Source organism: Siphateles boraxobius, unplaced genomic scaffold, assembly GCF_051911475.1.
Source record: "Siphateles boraxobius isolate OS27281-9 unplaced genomic scaffold, OSU_SipBor_1 48, whole genome shotgun sequence".
Lineage (NCBI taxonomy): Eukaryota > Metazoa > Chordata > Actinopteri > Cypriniformes > Leuciscidae > Siphateles > Siphateles boraxobius.
The window spans coordinates 8,097,655-8,113,901 of NW_027509119.1; the positions used below are offsets into that span (position 1 = coordinate 8,097,655).

Here is a 16,247-nt window from a genome sequence, read left to right on the forward strand (position 1 = left end):
TGGACATATAGACGAAATTAAGCATCAGCCAGTTAACTTGCGGGCATGAACTGAGAAAGAGTCAATACCTCAGTGATAATAGCTTTAGCCAGTTTGACACGCTCCATCTCCTCAGCGCTCTGTTCTAGGCTGAAAACTTTCGAGAGGGCAAGAGGTTGCCCACCACGGCACAGTACAGCCTGGCAGGTGCCTACGTTGGCCACAGTGAGGCTAAAGTAGCTGCCAGGCTCGGAGGACTCATGATGGATGTAACAAAGTAGAGCAGAGGCACCTAGCTTCTGGCCTGCCATGCCAAGTTTCCTGCAAAAATGCACAACAGCAACAAGAGAAATGCATTAATTATTCATATAACCAAAAATCAAAGGCTGTTTGTGAACTATGGTGTGTTCAAGTCGTATTTACAAGTTCAACACACATGGACAAGTCATAATTACAAGTGGGAAACTTGGGATTTTCTTTGGTCTTTTTCAACAATACATCTTTTCACAACTACTTTTTTTGTCTGAATGTATACTGTACATTCAGACAAAGTGCAAAGTGGACCCAGACGCAAAGTGGTGGGGTCTTGTATGATTCTACATTATCTCACCATTACATGACTACTTACCAAATAAATAAATGGACATGAAACTAAAATGACTTATGCGAGAAGAAAGAGATTACAGAGTAACACAAGAAAGTAGCACAGTGTTAGCACAATGGTCGATTATATACAGTGAACACACCCATGCTAAAGTTGACTAAAAGAGGAATAAAAAAAAAAAATCATCTTTTGGAAATTGATCTTAATGCCTTAATTAAAAAAATGAGGAAAAATACAACCTTTAAGGACACCTATTTTCTTTGTGAATGAATAATGTAACATAAATAAATGTTCTTCCTTAAAATACAGGTTGCATAAGTCAGGACACCCCTATGTTAAATTCCCATAGAGGCAGGCCGACTTTTATTTTTAAAGGCCAGTTGTTTCATGGATCCAGGATACTATGCATCCTGATAAAGTTCCCTTGTCCTTTGGAATTAAAATAGCCCCAGATCATCACAATCCCTTCATCATACCTAGAGATTGGCATGGTGTTATTTCAGTTAGGCTAATAGCTGGTTTGATTTGCATTGAGCGATGATCTTATGGAAAGTGCCCCATGCCAATCTCTAGGTATGGTGAAGGGATTGTGATGATCTGGGGCTATTTTAATTCCAAATTCCAAAGTCCAAGGGAACTTTATCAGGATGCATAGTATCCTGAATCCATGAAACAACTGGCCTTTAAAAATAAAAGTCGGCCTGCCTCTATGGGAATTTAACATAGGGGTGTCCTGACTATGCAACCTGTATTTTAAGGAAGCACATTTATTTATTTACGATACATTATTCATTCACAAAGAAAATTGGTGTCAATAAAGGTTGTATTTTTCCTAAATTTTTTAATTAAGCCATTAAGATCAATTTCCAAATGATGATTTTTTATTCCTCTTTTTAGTCAACTTTAGCATGGGTGTGTTCACTTATGCTAGGCACTGTAGTTTAGTGGTCATTATACAAATATGTGAATGCAACATGTCAAATCATGTCTGACCAATCAGAATCAAGTATTCAGGAGAGCTACTGTATATAATAATGTTTGTTCATCACTTAGAAATTCCTACTAAGTGACAAGCTAGCAGGTGTTATCAATTATTGTACAAGCAAGGTGAAGCATACAATATGTTTTAATAAAGAATAGAAAGCATAAACAAGTCATGCTTAATCAAAAAATGTGTGCAAAACACACCTATGAGAGGTAAGGAAAGTGTTGGACATGTATACACTATCCACACTGGAGTGCTGTATCTCCTCTGCCAATACATCTCCCATGGTGCACTGCAGTAACCTGGAAACTTCCTCATTACGGTCACCATCAAAAATCCCATAAGCAGCCTCTGGACTGTCCCCGAAGCGATCCACAGCCAGCACAGACACACACAACCTGAAGGTAAAACACAAGATTTCAATGGAACAAATGCTCTTCATGAAAACAACACCAATCACATTACAAACACATTTCATTGACTGGTAATGGATACACCTATATAGGTACATACACAAACTCACTCTACCTGACAAACACACAAAAGTGGCCCCCCTTGGTGGATATAGAGTACAGAAAGAGGATTCGATATTTGAGACTGACTGCTTTGAAACTGTGGAGGTAATGCCCTTCGCAGGGGGAGCCAAGCACACTGATGTCACATTAAACATGTAGAAACAAGATCTTTAAGCCTATGGGAAGCATTCTGCATTTAAACCAGCCCCCCCCCCCGCTGCGTCTTGGCCCCTGGCAACGAAATCTTCTGCGAAAACCAACGCTATGATTATTCTGAGAATGCCAGCTATTTTATGCCATGCAAGTATTTATTTGTACGTGAATTATTTGTCTCAAAGCCACATTTCTGATATGGCAAAATATCTGGGGCCAGATTCCTGAAAAATTAAAAAAATCCTGCGGATGGATTTGTGCAAATTACCATAATAATTATAAGCATGCACACTATTTTTGTTGGGACTGGCTTGGACTCTCTGCGTCCCTATTTAAAGGGATATTTCACACAAAAATGAAAATTCTGTCATCATATACTCGACCTAAAGTTGTTCCAAACCTGTATGAGTTTCTTTTTTCTGTTGAACACAAAATATATTTTAAAGAATGTTGGTAATCAAACAGTTTACGGTTGCCATTGATTTCCATAGTAGGCGAAAAATACTATGGAAGTCAATGGGTGCCGTCAACTGTCTGGTTACCAAGATTCTTTAAAATATATTATATTGTGTTCAACAGATGAAAGAAACTCATACAGGTTTAGAACAACTTGAGGGTGAGTAAATTATGACTATCCAATTTAATTATATTTCAATAAAATTTTTGCCAGAACTATCCCTTTAACTAATTTTTGAATTCCGAAAAATTCATGTTTTACTTGTGCACATCCATAGTAATATGTATTATATATATTACTAGTCTTATGTTATAAAGCTTCTCATTTGAAATAACTACTCGGTTACTCACGTAACCTCAGTTCCCTGAGTTAGGGAACGAGTATTGCGTAGCTATACGCAGTGGGGAAACTCCTTTTCCTCGATTTACTGAAGCCTTTATGTAAAGCGCATTTGCAGCTGCACAGCTAGAACATGAGCGTCTGGCTCGCTCATAGGCTGCGCTGCGGCAACTGCACATCCAATGGCGCAGGCGGCTCTGACGTGCAACCAATGAGATCACTCTGCGTCATACACGTCAGAGCCCGCCAAGGGGGCGTGACCTCAGTCTATAATAGCCCCCGAATTCGCCATTATAGCAGGTTTAACGACTGAAGCGACAACTTGCCATGTTACCATAGTGCGGCTGGCTACGCAATACTCGTTCCCTAACTCAGGGAACTGAGGTTACGTGAGTAACCGAGTAGTTCCCTTTCGAACGGTCACTTCGTATTGCGTAGCTATACACAGTGGGGACGCCATGCAAAACGCCGCACTGAGTAACTGGCTGTCACTGCAACTCAGGACCCCTGAGCGTACAGAACAAGCCATAACCGCATAATTTATGTAAAAATAGACCAGACACCGTCAGGTCTCAGTAGTATACATCAGTAGAAATACCCAATATACTACACCAATGAACCCAGACTCTGTCGGGGTTATTAGTATACGAACATATACCCAGTCAAGTGGGTTTATATATGAAATCTTAACCAGCTAAAGCGGGTTGATATCTGTTATGGAATATAACCGGCCGAAGCGGGTTTTATATATGTATGGAATTTATATATGTCATATAACCGGCCAAAGCGGGTTTTGTATATGTCATATAACCGGCCAAAAGCGGGTTTATATATTTATAAATATAACCAGCCACAGCGGGTTTATGTATGAACTACAACCGGCCAGCAGCGGGTTTCATGTATATATGTGAATGTGATTGTGCACAGTAATATATGACAAGACCGGCCACCAACGGGTCTTAATCATACCGAAAGCACCTTCGCCTGCAGGGAAGGCACTTCCATATTATAAAAACTCATAAATGTGGAAGGCGAGGACCAGCCGGCCGCATCACAAATATCACTAATGGGAATGCCAGATGACCAAGCCCATGACGAGGCCATACCTCTGGTTGAGTGGGCCTTGACGCCTATAGGGCAAACTTGACCCGCTGCGGTATAAGCCATAGAAATAGCATCCACTATCCATCTAGACAGTCTTTGCTTAGTGACTGGATCCCCCTTGGATCTACCACCAAAGCAGACAAAAAGCTGTTCTGATTGTCTAAAAGACGCAGAACGCTCCAGATAGATTCTCAGCGCTCTGACAGGGCAGAGAAGATTAACCTCTCCATCCTCTGCAGAAGGAGGGAGGGCTGATAACGTCACCACCTGTGCTCTGAACGGTGTTGAGAGCACTTTAGGAACGTAACCATGTCTGGGCTTGAGGACGACTCTGGAGTCATCTGGACCCCACTCCAAACATGCAGGGCTCACAGAGAGTGCCTGCAGATCTCCCACTCGCTTGATAGATGCCAAAGCCATAAGGAGAGCGGTCTTCAGCGAGAGGGGTTTTAGATCAACCGATTGGAGCGGTTCGAAAGGTGGACCTTTCAGAGCCCCCAGGACCGTGGAGAGGTCCCAAGATGGCACAGATGGAGGTCTGGAGGGGTTCATTCTCCTAGCACCTTTAAGGAATCTGACGACCAGGTCGTTTCTTCCTAGTGACTGGCCAGCCACCAGAACATGATGTGCTGCTATGGCTGCCACATACACTTTGAGCGTGGATGGGGAGCGACCCGCATCCAGCAGCTCCTGTAAGAATGAGAGAACTACAGATATCTCACATGACTCTGGGTCAGCCTGATTTTTCGAGCACCAGCTGGAAAAACCCGACCATTTCGAAGCGTAAAGGCGCCGAGTCGACGGGGCCCTGGCTTCAGATATAGTGCTTAAGACCTTCTCAGGAAGGTCTTTGGGTACCCGTTGAGGGGCCACACATGGAGGGCCCATAAATCGGGTCTCGGATGCCACAATGTCCCGTTCGCCTGTGTGAGGAGGTCTTTCCTCAGTGGGACAGGCCATTGGATTGTGTCCGATAACTGAACCAGTTCCGGGAACCACGGTCTGGTTTTCCAGAGAGGGGCCACCAGAAGGACTGGGCACCCGCTCTCTCTGACCCGTTTGATGACTTGTGGAATCATCGAGACGGGGGGAAAGGCATAAAGGGGACGGTTGGGCCAGACATGGGCCAGCGCGTCCCTGTCCTTCGAGAAGAACAATTTGCAGTGGGTGTTGATTCTCGAGGCGAACAGGTCGACTTCGGCCTCGCCAAACACCTTCCATATCAGACTGACCGTCTGTGGGTTCAGGGACCACTCGCCGAGGGGAGTGTTGCCCCGTGAAAGCATATCCGCGCCCACATTCTGGATGCCCGGTATATGCGCTGCTCTCAGAGAGCTCAGGTTGGTTTGTGCCCATAAGAGGAGGTCTCTCGCCATCGCATGCAGGTTTCCTGACCTGATGCCCCCCTGGCGATTTATGTAGGCCACCACTGATATATTGTCTGTGCGGACTAAAACGTGGTGACCCCTGAGGTTCGACAGAAATGCTTTCAGGGCCAATCCAACTGCTTTCATCTCCAGACAGTTGATATGTAAGCTCTGCTCCGTGCTCGACCAGAGGCCGGATGCAGGCATGCCCTCGTGCAGCGCTCCCCAACCCAGGTTGGACGCATCTGTAAGAACCATTTTCCTTCTGGAAATTGTTCCCATTGTCACCCCCTCGTGGTACCAGTTCTGCGCTCGCCAGGGAATCAGGGTTCTTAAACAACCGTGATTTACCATAACGCGCAAGTTGCCTGACTGCCATGCGTGAGTTGGCACACGCCGTTTCAGCCAATGCTGCAGCGGGCGCATGCGCAGTAATCCCAAGCGGAGTACTGGCGATGCTGCTGCCATGAGACCAAGCAGTTTCTGAAATTTCTTCAGTGGCGCGTGCTCGCGTGCTCTGAAAGTGCCTGTAAGCGCTCGCACTGAGAGCGCGCGCTCTGGTGTGAGTCGCGCTGTCATCGCTCTCGAGTCTAAAACTGTACCCAGAAAGATCACACTCTGGCTGGGGGTTAGTTTGCTTTTTGAAACATTGATTGTGAAACCCAGGCATTTTAGATGGCTGAGAATCAAATCCCTGTGAGCTAATAGCTCGGTTCTCGACTGTGCCAGCACCAGCCAGTCGTCGAGATAATTTAACACATGCACTCCCTGATGTCTCAGAGGAGAAAGCGCTGCATCCACACACTTCGTGAATGTACGGGGTGCTAACGATAGACCGAACGGCAGAACGGTGTATTGATAAGCTTGGCCCTCGAAGGCGAATCTCAAGAATGGCCTGTGACGAGGGTTTATCTGAATGTGAAAGTAAGCGTCTTTCAGATCCATTGTGACAAACCAATCCCCCGTGCGCACTTGCGCGAGGATATGTTTGATAGTTAACATTTTGAACGGCCGTCTCATGAGAGCTTTGTTCAAATGTCTCAAATCTAGAATGGGTCTGAGACCGCCGTCTTTTTTCGGAATCAGAAAATAGCGGCTGTAAAAACCCATGTGTTTTAGCGCGGGGGGGACTAATTCTATCGCCCCTTTTGCTAATAGATTCTGTACTTCGGTGCGAAGCACGTGACCCACGTTGCTTCTCACCGAAGTCTCGAGAACCGCCTGAAATTTCGGGGGTCTGCGAGCGAATTGGAGCGAGTAACCTCGCTTTATAGTGTTTATGACCCAACTCGACACACCGGGGATAGCTTGCCAGGCTAGAACACGTGTGGCTAGGGCTTGACACACTGACTGGGGCTGGTCGCCTAATGTAGGGGGACCGGATACCCTTATCATGTGATTTGTGCATACATTGAGTATTGGACTGACTGTACAGGCATTCGCGTGTGGGGAAGTCAGTGTTACAACAGGGGAGGGGCCGCCTAGTGAAGGGGGACCTGATACCCTTATATTGTGATTTGTGCACACATTGAGTATTGGACTGACTGTACAGGCATTCGCGTGTGGGGAAGTCAGTATTATAACGGGGGAGGGGCCGCCTGATGAAGGGGGACCGTGAACCCACGTGTTGTGTTTGTGAAACATACTCTTTTTGTGCTTTATATGGGTCGCCGTGAAAACGGCGTTTGTTTGCAAGAACGCGCTTACTGTTGCGGGCCTGTTTGCGGTAATAAAATCCCCAGCCACCTGAACTGAACAAGGGGCTGTGGGAAGTTTTGTTGACTTCTTCGAGGGTGGTCCGGCGAGTGCGGGACCCGTGCCCTCTCTCTTTCCCCTGCATGCTAGGACGACTTTGGCGGCGCTGTGTGAGGCGCTGCGCTTGGTCTGGGGCCTTGGCGTCGGGGAAGCGGGAAGCGCTTGGTTGCTCTCGGCTGGCGCTGGGCATCAGCCGCAGGGCGGGGCTGAGAGGCCTGCTTCGTGGGCTTTGTTGGCCGAGGCGTCGGCGGGGCTAGCTTGTGAGCACTCGACGCCGAGCTAGAGCGCTTAGGCAGGAAGTGACGCATGGCCTGGGACGCTTTCTGTGCCTCGGTGTATCTTTCTGAGAACCCCTTCACTGCCGGGCCGAAGAGGCCGGTGCTGGATACTGGGGCGTCGAGGAACTTTGTTCTCTCCGCGTCCTTAATGTCAGTGAGGGTAAGCCAGAGGTGGCGCTCGAGCACGACCAAACTCGCCATATTCCTCCCGATAGCCTGCGCTGTGGCCTTAGTAGCTCTCAGGGCCAGGTCTGTGGCGCTCCGAAGGTCCTGAAAAGCCTCAGGGTCCGGGCCAGCCTCGTCCATAGACCGGAGGAGTTTGGCCTGGTAAACCTGCAGCACGGCCATCGTGTGCAGGGCCGATGCAGCCTGACCGGAGGCGGAATACGCGCGTCCGGCGAGGGCTGAAGTGCTACGGCACGGCTTGTTGGGATGCACAGCTCTAGTTCGCCAGCTAGCAGCTGTGTTCGGGCAGAGATGAGCGGCCAACGCCTCTTCGAGGGGCGGCAACGACTCATAGCCTTTTTCCGCTGCTCCGTCCACGGAGGAGAGCGTCGCGAAAACTGCGGGGCCTCGTGTCGAATAAGGAGTGCGCCAGGCCTTGGTAAGCTCCTCGTGTACCTCAGGAAAAAATGGCGCTGGCTTGTGACGAGGGGCCTGTTGGTGCCCTGGCAGAAACCAGCCATCCAGCCGACTTCGAGGGGGTTCAGCGGGCGCGGCCCACTCGAGCTCGAGGTCCGCTACGGCCTGCGTCAGGATCCGAAGCATTTCCGCGTCGGAGTTAGTCCTGGTAGCTGAGGCGTTGGGCGTTGGCTGGGAAGCCATGACGGGGTCGAAAGAGCCCGGCCATTCTTCCTCAGACGCAGCGATAGACAGGCTGTCGTCGTGCTCGCTAGGCCCGCCGAAGGAGACAAGGCCCGCCACGTGGGGGGGGGCGCTGATCTCCCTCGAACAGGACCGGAGATGAACGGGTTGGAGAGAGTGAGGCACGCGGGGACGAGGCCGGCGTGCGTTCACTAACATCCATGTTCTCCGGCTGCCGTTGGCTGCGGCGCTTCTTCTTCCTTGGCTGAAGTAGGGCCGGAAAAGGAAGCGCGGGAGAGGCGGCGTCGCCGTCACGGGAGAGGGCTAGCCGAGTTCGCAGCACGGAGATAGGCATGCTCTCGCAGGCCGCACATCCGCCGGCAGACAGTGCATTCTCCGCGTGGTGAAGTCCCAGGCATGGAATGCAGCTAGCGTGTTCGTCCGCCTCGTGCAGCTTGCATCCGCACGTGGCGCAGGTCTTAACACGATGCATTTGAACAACGCTCGTACAAATAATACAATATACAAAGAGCAATGAAAAGGATATCGCCGGATAGCCACAGGAGAGACGGCGTCAGGAGAAACACGGTGAAATGTGTCGTCTGCTGAACTGTAGCTGGCTCAGGCTGAAGGCTTGTTCGACGGCGAAGGCTCAATAAATGGTCAGAGACGTGAAGTTTGTCGCTGAAGGAGTAAAAATCTGCTATAATGGCGAATTCGGGGGCTATTATAGACTGAGGTCACGCCCCCTTGGCGGGCTCTGACGTGTATGACGCAGAGTGATCTCATTGGTTGCACGTCAGAGGCGCCTGCGCCATTGGATGTGCAGTTGCCGCAGCGCAGCCTATGAGCGAGCCAGACGCTCATGTTCTAGCTGTGCAGCTGCAAATGCGCTTTACATAAAGGCTTCAGTAAATCGAGGAAAAGGAGTTTCCCCACTGCGTATAGCTACGCAATACGAAGTGACCGTTCGAAAGGGAACTCAATACTTCATGAAACATCTTACCTTTGGGGATTAAAGTCAAGTTGGAGGTTATGCTAACTACAAGTTTTTTTTCTTTTCAGATAAGAACATCCTTAAGAAGTATTTTTGGGGATACAAAATATTAACTTCTTTCTTAAGTAAAAAAGTAAGAAAACTTTATAGACGAATTACAGAAAGAATACTTTTAAGGAACAATCCCCTGTGGTGAAAATCAAGCTTTTAATGTTGTTTATACATCTATGTGTTTTTTTTATATGCTTTAAGATAAAACATGTGCAAATTCATAAGTCATTGCTAAGTATTTTCTCTTTAAAACTGCAGTGAACCAAAGACAGTCTAAAAAAAACGCGGGTTGGAATCGCTGGTGTTTCTGACGTCACGAACTACCTTGTTGCCAATCAGGTCAACGTGTGATCGTCAACGAGTGGATCTCTGAGCTGGTGTGAGTGAGTGGAGGCGGAGTTAATTTGCATATTCATAGAACCGCATATACTAAATGAGGCAAGGGTGTAGAGTTTCATTCAAGCTATTTTAAGGCATGAAGAATTTTTTTTCAAGGAAAAAAACATTTAAATATGTCATTTTGGTGATCAAAGATGAGTTTTAATGGATAAAATTATTGACCACAGGGGGACTTTAAAAAAGTTTCGGCCCCTGAATCACTCTGGCCAAAAAAACGCCCACTTGGACGGGAAAGGTTTGTCTGAATGGCACACAAAACAACCAACCTAATCTTTTTTTTTTTTTTTGTCTTTCCGTGACATTTAGGGACTGGATAATAAGTATTTGATTAGACTCCAATGAACAAAAAAATGTATGATTCATTCTGGAGCTTCCTTTAACCAGACACACTCATTCTTTCCAAATCTTTGACTCTTATGTCTCCAGATGTTGCTCACTTGTTTCTTTGACCACACATTTCTGCGTAACCATGATCCCAAAGATTGGATGTGCCCTGTGCATCTCCTGTTGTCACGGCTGGCTTCTGGTCCAGCTTCAATGTACTTATGTGACTGGAAGAGAGAAGGACACAGACAAGTGGGAGAGATAAAGACAGAACAATTATCCACCTGGGTCTGAGTTCATCATCTGCATAATGTGTGTGTAGCACCTCACCTGAAGAGGTTGAGCGTTTTATGCTCCAACATGAGGCTACTGTTGCCGGTCAGGTCCAGCTCTTGCAGTGTGGAAGGCATAGAGTCTGACAACAGGATTTCCGTCTGCTCATTACAGCTCACATCTACCAGCTACACAAAGAGCAACATACTTCACGTCAAACGTTAAATATAACATAATGTGTGTAACAAACGACAGCCCAAAACAAAGAATATTTGGTTGGATTTGGGGATAAAAACAAAGTTTTTTTTTCAAATAATGCCATTTTCACAATTATATATTATAAATATTGGGGGAAAAAACATAATATAAAAGAACAATTTATGAAAGTATAAATCACAATAAATATCAAAATGATATAAACCTTAAATGTAAAATAGAAACATTAAATCTAAATCAATTTAGAGAAATTTAAGATTAGAAGTTCCGTCAAGCATCACTATTTTGCTTTTTTTTACCATTTCTATGTAGATTTAGCATTTAATTTTTAAAATATATTAGAATAGAAAACAGTTCTTTCAAATTGTAATAATATTTCACGGTTACACTTTATTTTTAAGGTGCCATTGTTACAATTTAATTATACATTTAAGTACTGAGTAATAATAATTGACAACATGTACTTACTATAGGATTAGGATTTGGTTGAGGGTTAGTTGCATATAATTATGCATAATTACTATGGTAAGTACATGTAACATATGTAACAAGGACACTGTAAAATAAAGTGTTACCTATTTCACAATCAACTAAATGCAGCCTTGGGTAGCATATGAGACTTATTTCAAAAACATTAAAAAATTAGTTTTAATTATTCCAAACTTTTGACCAGTAGAGTATGTACATTTTATACATGTCCATTTAAGATTTGCATTTAAAACTTGTATTTTAACATTTTTTAATTTATGTAGTTTTATTCAAACATTTGCATATCAACTATAATGTATCTTTATAAACATTGATGATACCTAATAAAAAAATGTTTTTGTGATCTAAATTGCAGCAATTGTCTATCCATACATTTAAAATTTGATCTTTTTTCTGCTTTCCATTTGTTCCTGCCACCTGATGACACTGTGGTTGACCCTTTAGATCCTTTACAATATTTATGGCCAGGCTTTCACATGCCCTGATCATCATTGTCACCCAAACGCACACTGACCTTGATCTCGGGGAGGTTGAGGACCTCTGGGAACACGCTGATATGGTTGGAGTGGGCGATGAGGGTGTGCAGTCTCTTGCAGCTGGACACAGTGGAGGGGATCGTTTTCAGCTTGTTCCCACTCAGATTCAACTCCTCCAGTACCTCCAGTTTACTGAGTTTGCTGAAAACAGAACGAAAACAAAGGGTGATTTATACAGATATAATCATTGATCTTTCTTGAATGATGTAGATGGAAGTATACTAGTTCAAGGTGTCAGTGAAGTATAGGTACCTAGCAGGGAAGGACAGCAGTTGGTTATAAGCCATATGCAGGACCCGCAGGTTCTGATGCCCCACCAGTTGAGCAGCGCAGTTCTCATTCAGGTTGTTTCCTGTGAGATAGAGTTCCTGCAGGGTGCTGAGGCTCTCCTCTGACTGGCTGCTCGGAGGGATTGTCTCCAGTGCATTGGCGGACACGTTCAGATACTTTAAACTAGTAGACGAGAAGAAAAAGAAAAGGCAATTTGGTGAATATTGCTTTTTGTATCGTTTAAACAGCAATGTTGATAAAACAAAAAATCCTCTTGGATATAACCAAAGCCTCAGAGCTGCAGTACATTTTTCAGCATTAGAGATGCTTAATGGCTGACGAGTAAATTAACCCACAGGAAATGGAAGAGCTGCGGGCTCTTCTGGCTCATATTACTGTGTCTCATTGAGCCATATCTTCCTTTACACATCCATGAGAGGCTTTGTAGAAGCATGTCAGTTACTTTATGCACAGCACATGTACTTATACTGTGTTATATACAGTGTTGGACTCGTTACTCAAAAAAATACAAAAAATAAAAATGTGTATATATATATATATATATATTATTCATTACTCCTTTAAAAAGTAATATTATCCTTTTAAAAGTAATATTAATTTACTGGCAACAGAAATTTGTTGCACTACTAGTTATATTAGTTCTCCATTACACCCTACAGAAGTGGAATTTGCGTATTTCTCCTCAAAATTCTGACTTTGCATATGCACCTCTTTGTGAATGTTAGAGTAGACTATTTTTTAATTATATTTATAGCCTACATTTAAATGTCCCGCCTTTTTGGCAGAGGCTATTTACACTAACTCCGCCCACTGACATCTGGTTGGGCCGGATAAAATGACGGAAGATGCTGCATTGCCAACAGTAGCAATAGTGTAGGGTTAAGGCGGGGGGGGGGGGGGGGGTTGTGGATGGGGCAGAACATTTTTACGCAAATTGACCCGAGTTTGAACGCGCCTTTTGCCGAACTCACTCTACTCCTTTTTCCACATCACATCTCAGATCGGAAAGGCATTTAAAAAAAAAAAAAATTAAGTAAATATTCAAAAGTGGAAATAAAGTGTCTAACGTGTCTTTAATAATAAAATATTTATTGGTTATGGTTAAGAGTAGGTCTAGGGAGGGCTTTACTGCCCCAATAAGGCGGCATCCATTTAATAATTTTAATAAATATAATCGTTTACACTATGTTATTATTGCACACCGTTTAATGTACAACAACACTGTGGTGCAAATTATATCTGCCACCATATTATAAGTATTAATAGCATCTAACTACTATTTAAACTTATTTAAAAGAAAACACTCCTATTTCTACATTGTGTAAATACCATCTATCGCTATTAGCACTTAATGTAAATAGCCGCTGTCTTAAATTATTTATAGCGTATTACTTAAGACATAAGCATAATTTCTATTCATTTTCCACTGAATTATGCAATCTGTTGAGTTCCAGCACTGTCTCCCTGTGTTTTCACTCCCGCGATTGCTGTAATGACTCAAGAGGAAAACCAAATAATTCATAACTCGCCTGTCTCTTCCAATGACAAACTTCCACTACACTTACGCGTTCTGTTCCACACATACCAAAGGAACGTTTATACACATTTAAAAACATGAAGCTAATAAACATACAATTACGATAGCATATGATTTGTATGTGATTTTCATGTGATTTGGGCTATTTTTATAAAAAGAAAACAAGTTTACATGAAAATGCTAAGCAGGTGTAGCGATTGGCTTAATCTAAAATGCTACAAATAACATATTTTTGCCTCCTCATATGACCAAAATCCATAGATCTCAATTAGAAGTTATTACAAGCACTTGATGGTGGTTTACAGTGAGTTTTGGGTAAAAGCCTAGTAATAATCTCATAAATTGTTGTGTGTAGCTTGATGCTAATTGTAGCTATAATTCACCTGTTACCCAGATACGATTGTATTTCGTGATGTATTTTGACAAAATAATTCATGTATGGTCGTAAGAAAATTTTGTTGTTTTGTTTTCTTGAAAGAGTTTTGATAATAGGTGGGCATGATGTATATCTTATAAAAAAATATAAATCAAAATATTAAATATATTTATGGCCGAGTGAGCAGAAACAAAAATTAAATACGCTCATGCATCTTTTTTGCATGAAAATAAATATTTTGAAATAAATTGAAATATTTAGTTAAACACTACTCTTAATTATTATGTTTACGGCGAGTATGATTTTAGTATTATTGAGACTATTATCATTTTTATACATATATATATATATATATATATATATATATATATATATAAAAGTATTTTTTTAATTAATTTTTTTAAACACTGCTCTGATTACATTATAACTTGCATAATCTGATATTTAATTAAAAAGATTTTACCCAATTGAATAACTTAAAATATATTTGGATACTTTTTGTTAGTAGCTTGACTCTTGTTTAACTACTTTGAAACTGAAGCTACAGAAGTTTCCAGAGAATTACGTGGTTTGATAAGTTCCAGTAAAGGGCTAGGAGGTCTAATGAAGAGCTCAAGTAGCGGGGCTAAAGGTCCACAGAGCAGAGAGAGACACAGCTGCAGCTAGCACTGCACCTGTCACATGAAGAAATTGCAAGAAAAAGATGAAAAACAGAGAGAGAGAGAGAGAGAGAGAGAGAGAGAGAGAGAGAGAGAGAGAGAGAGAGAGAGAGAGAGAGAGAGAGAGAGAGAGAGAAGCACTGCCCAGAGAGTAAGAGGAACAGAGAGAGGACAGAAGGAGGGAGTGACCTACTTTAAGGCCTTGTAGAAGAAGCTCTCTGGCAGTACTCGCAACTTGTTGTGCTGCAGGTCGAGTGTTTCCAGTGGGATGTGGTCAAGCAGGTCAGCCAGTCTCTCCAACCTATTGTTTCCAGCCAGAAGTTTACGCAGACTCAGACTGCTAAGAAGTCTGAAAGCAAGGAGGGATAGAGAAAGAACGAGATGAGAGAAAAAAACACTGTGACACTGTTAACATATTCAGTCTTAAATGTGGGTAGAAACATCAATGCCTAGACCATATTCCTTCAAAGGAATATTTTGTCCAATAATAAAAATTCTAACTATTTATTCATCATCATTTAATTCCAAACTCATTTGCTATATTTTGTTTCTGCGGAGTAAAAAAGGAGATGTTTTTTTAAACATCCAAGAAAAAACGGTGGGGGGTTGGATCAATTTGCGATTTTTTTTTCTGATAAAAATTGTGGTGTAACAAGCAATTTTTATAAGTAAATAAAAGGTCACTGGAGGTTTGCTGCGCTTGTTTGCAGGGCCGTAGAATTTGTCCAAAACTTTTGTGATTATATCAATATGTACTAATAAAAATTGTACTGTAAAATAAAATGAATATTACTACATTAAAATATTAAACAAAACTATTGTAATAATTCAGTGTGAAATAAAGTTTTAAACTTTTATTTCGGCAAAAGACCAAATGGAGCTCTTAAATCTTCTCTTTTGTTCGACAACAAATGTTCGACTCGAATTTAAAAAAAGAACACAATGTCTCGCTTCATTTGAGAGTTGCACAAAACCATATCACAATTTTGGTTTCATTTCGATTAATCATGCAGCCCTAATATACATGTACAACAAGTCTCTTGAAGCCAAACAATAGTATTGTGTGAGCAACAGACACAAAATTAAGAAGTTATTCACTTAAATATAATTTAAAATATTATTTTCACCTTATTATTTTTATAATTTATAATTTGACCAGGCTTGACATTAGGTTCTTGTATTTGTAACCAAAAACTGGCAAGCTAGATCGATTTTGCAATGAAGAAATGATATTTGACAGCTGCAACTAAAGATTTTCAGTAAACATGTTTTTGTTTATTCACGATATAAGGAAAATATAACCACAGTACGAGTTTGCAATGACACGAGGCTGAGTACATGAAGACTGAATTCTCCTTTAAGATGAACTATTCCTTTGGAATCCCAACACAGCATTTTCATGCGAGGCAAAGAGTGCAACACTCACGGTCTCAAATGGGACACAAATTTCAAGCCGCATATTATCTCATTTGTGCACGGCTTTTAGCCCTTTCAGATGCAAATTCCGGAATGTTAATGTGGAATTAGCAGTGAAATGGTGCTTTCATCTGCTTGGCGTTTACATCACTCTGCTTTTGAGACAGCAGAGTGGCCACATCAAGCGTCTGCTGATGAACGCGGTCCCATTTCTATTCAGATCCACCGTCTGGCCAGACAGTCGCTTAACCGACATCATTCAAATCAAACGGGCAATTTTTGTTGAATAAATAAGTACAAAATGCTGACATTAAGATTCTGAGATGGGGGAGCAGTAGGACAG

General features: G+C 42.9%; 1 protein-coding gene and 1 long non-coding RNA gene across 3 annotated transcripts in view; one reads left to right on the forward strand and one right to left on the reverse strand.

Moving 5' to 3' along the window:
* LOC143710738 (uncharacterized) overlaps positions 1–16,247 on the forward strand; it is a 172,697-nt gene that overhangs the window by 54,411 nt on the left and 102,039 nt on the right. The gene's annotated exons all lie outside the window — the stretch shown is intronic.
* Positions 1–16,247, reverse strand: part of phlpp2 (PH domain and leucine rich repeat protein phosphatase 2) — an 86,389-nt gene that overhangs the window by 5,096 nt on the left and 65,046 nt on the right. For both annotated transcript variants that reach the window (XM_077201836.1, XM_077201837.1), the window contains exons 12-18: positions 14,682–14,837; positions 11,878–12,078; positions 11,604–11,766; positions 10,442–10,572; positions 10,225–10,338; positions 1,772–1,966; positions 69–300 (exon numbers count right to left, since the gene is read on the reverse strand). In XM_077201836.1, the coding sequence (XP_077057951.1) occupies positions 69–300; positions 1,772–1,966; positions 10,225–10,338; positions 10,442–10,572; positions 11,604–11,766; positions 11,878–12,078; positions 14,682–14,837 (1,192 nt within the window). The remainder of the gene's footprint in view (positions 1–68; positions 301–1,771; positions 1,967–10,224; positions 10,339–10,441; positions 10,573–11,603; positions 11,767–11,877; positions 12,079–14,681; positions 14,838–16,247) is intronic.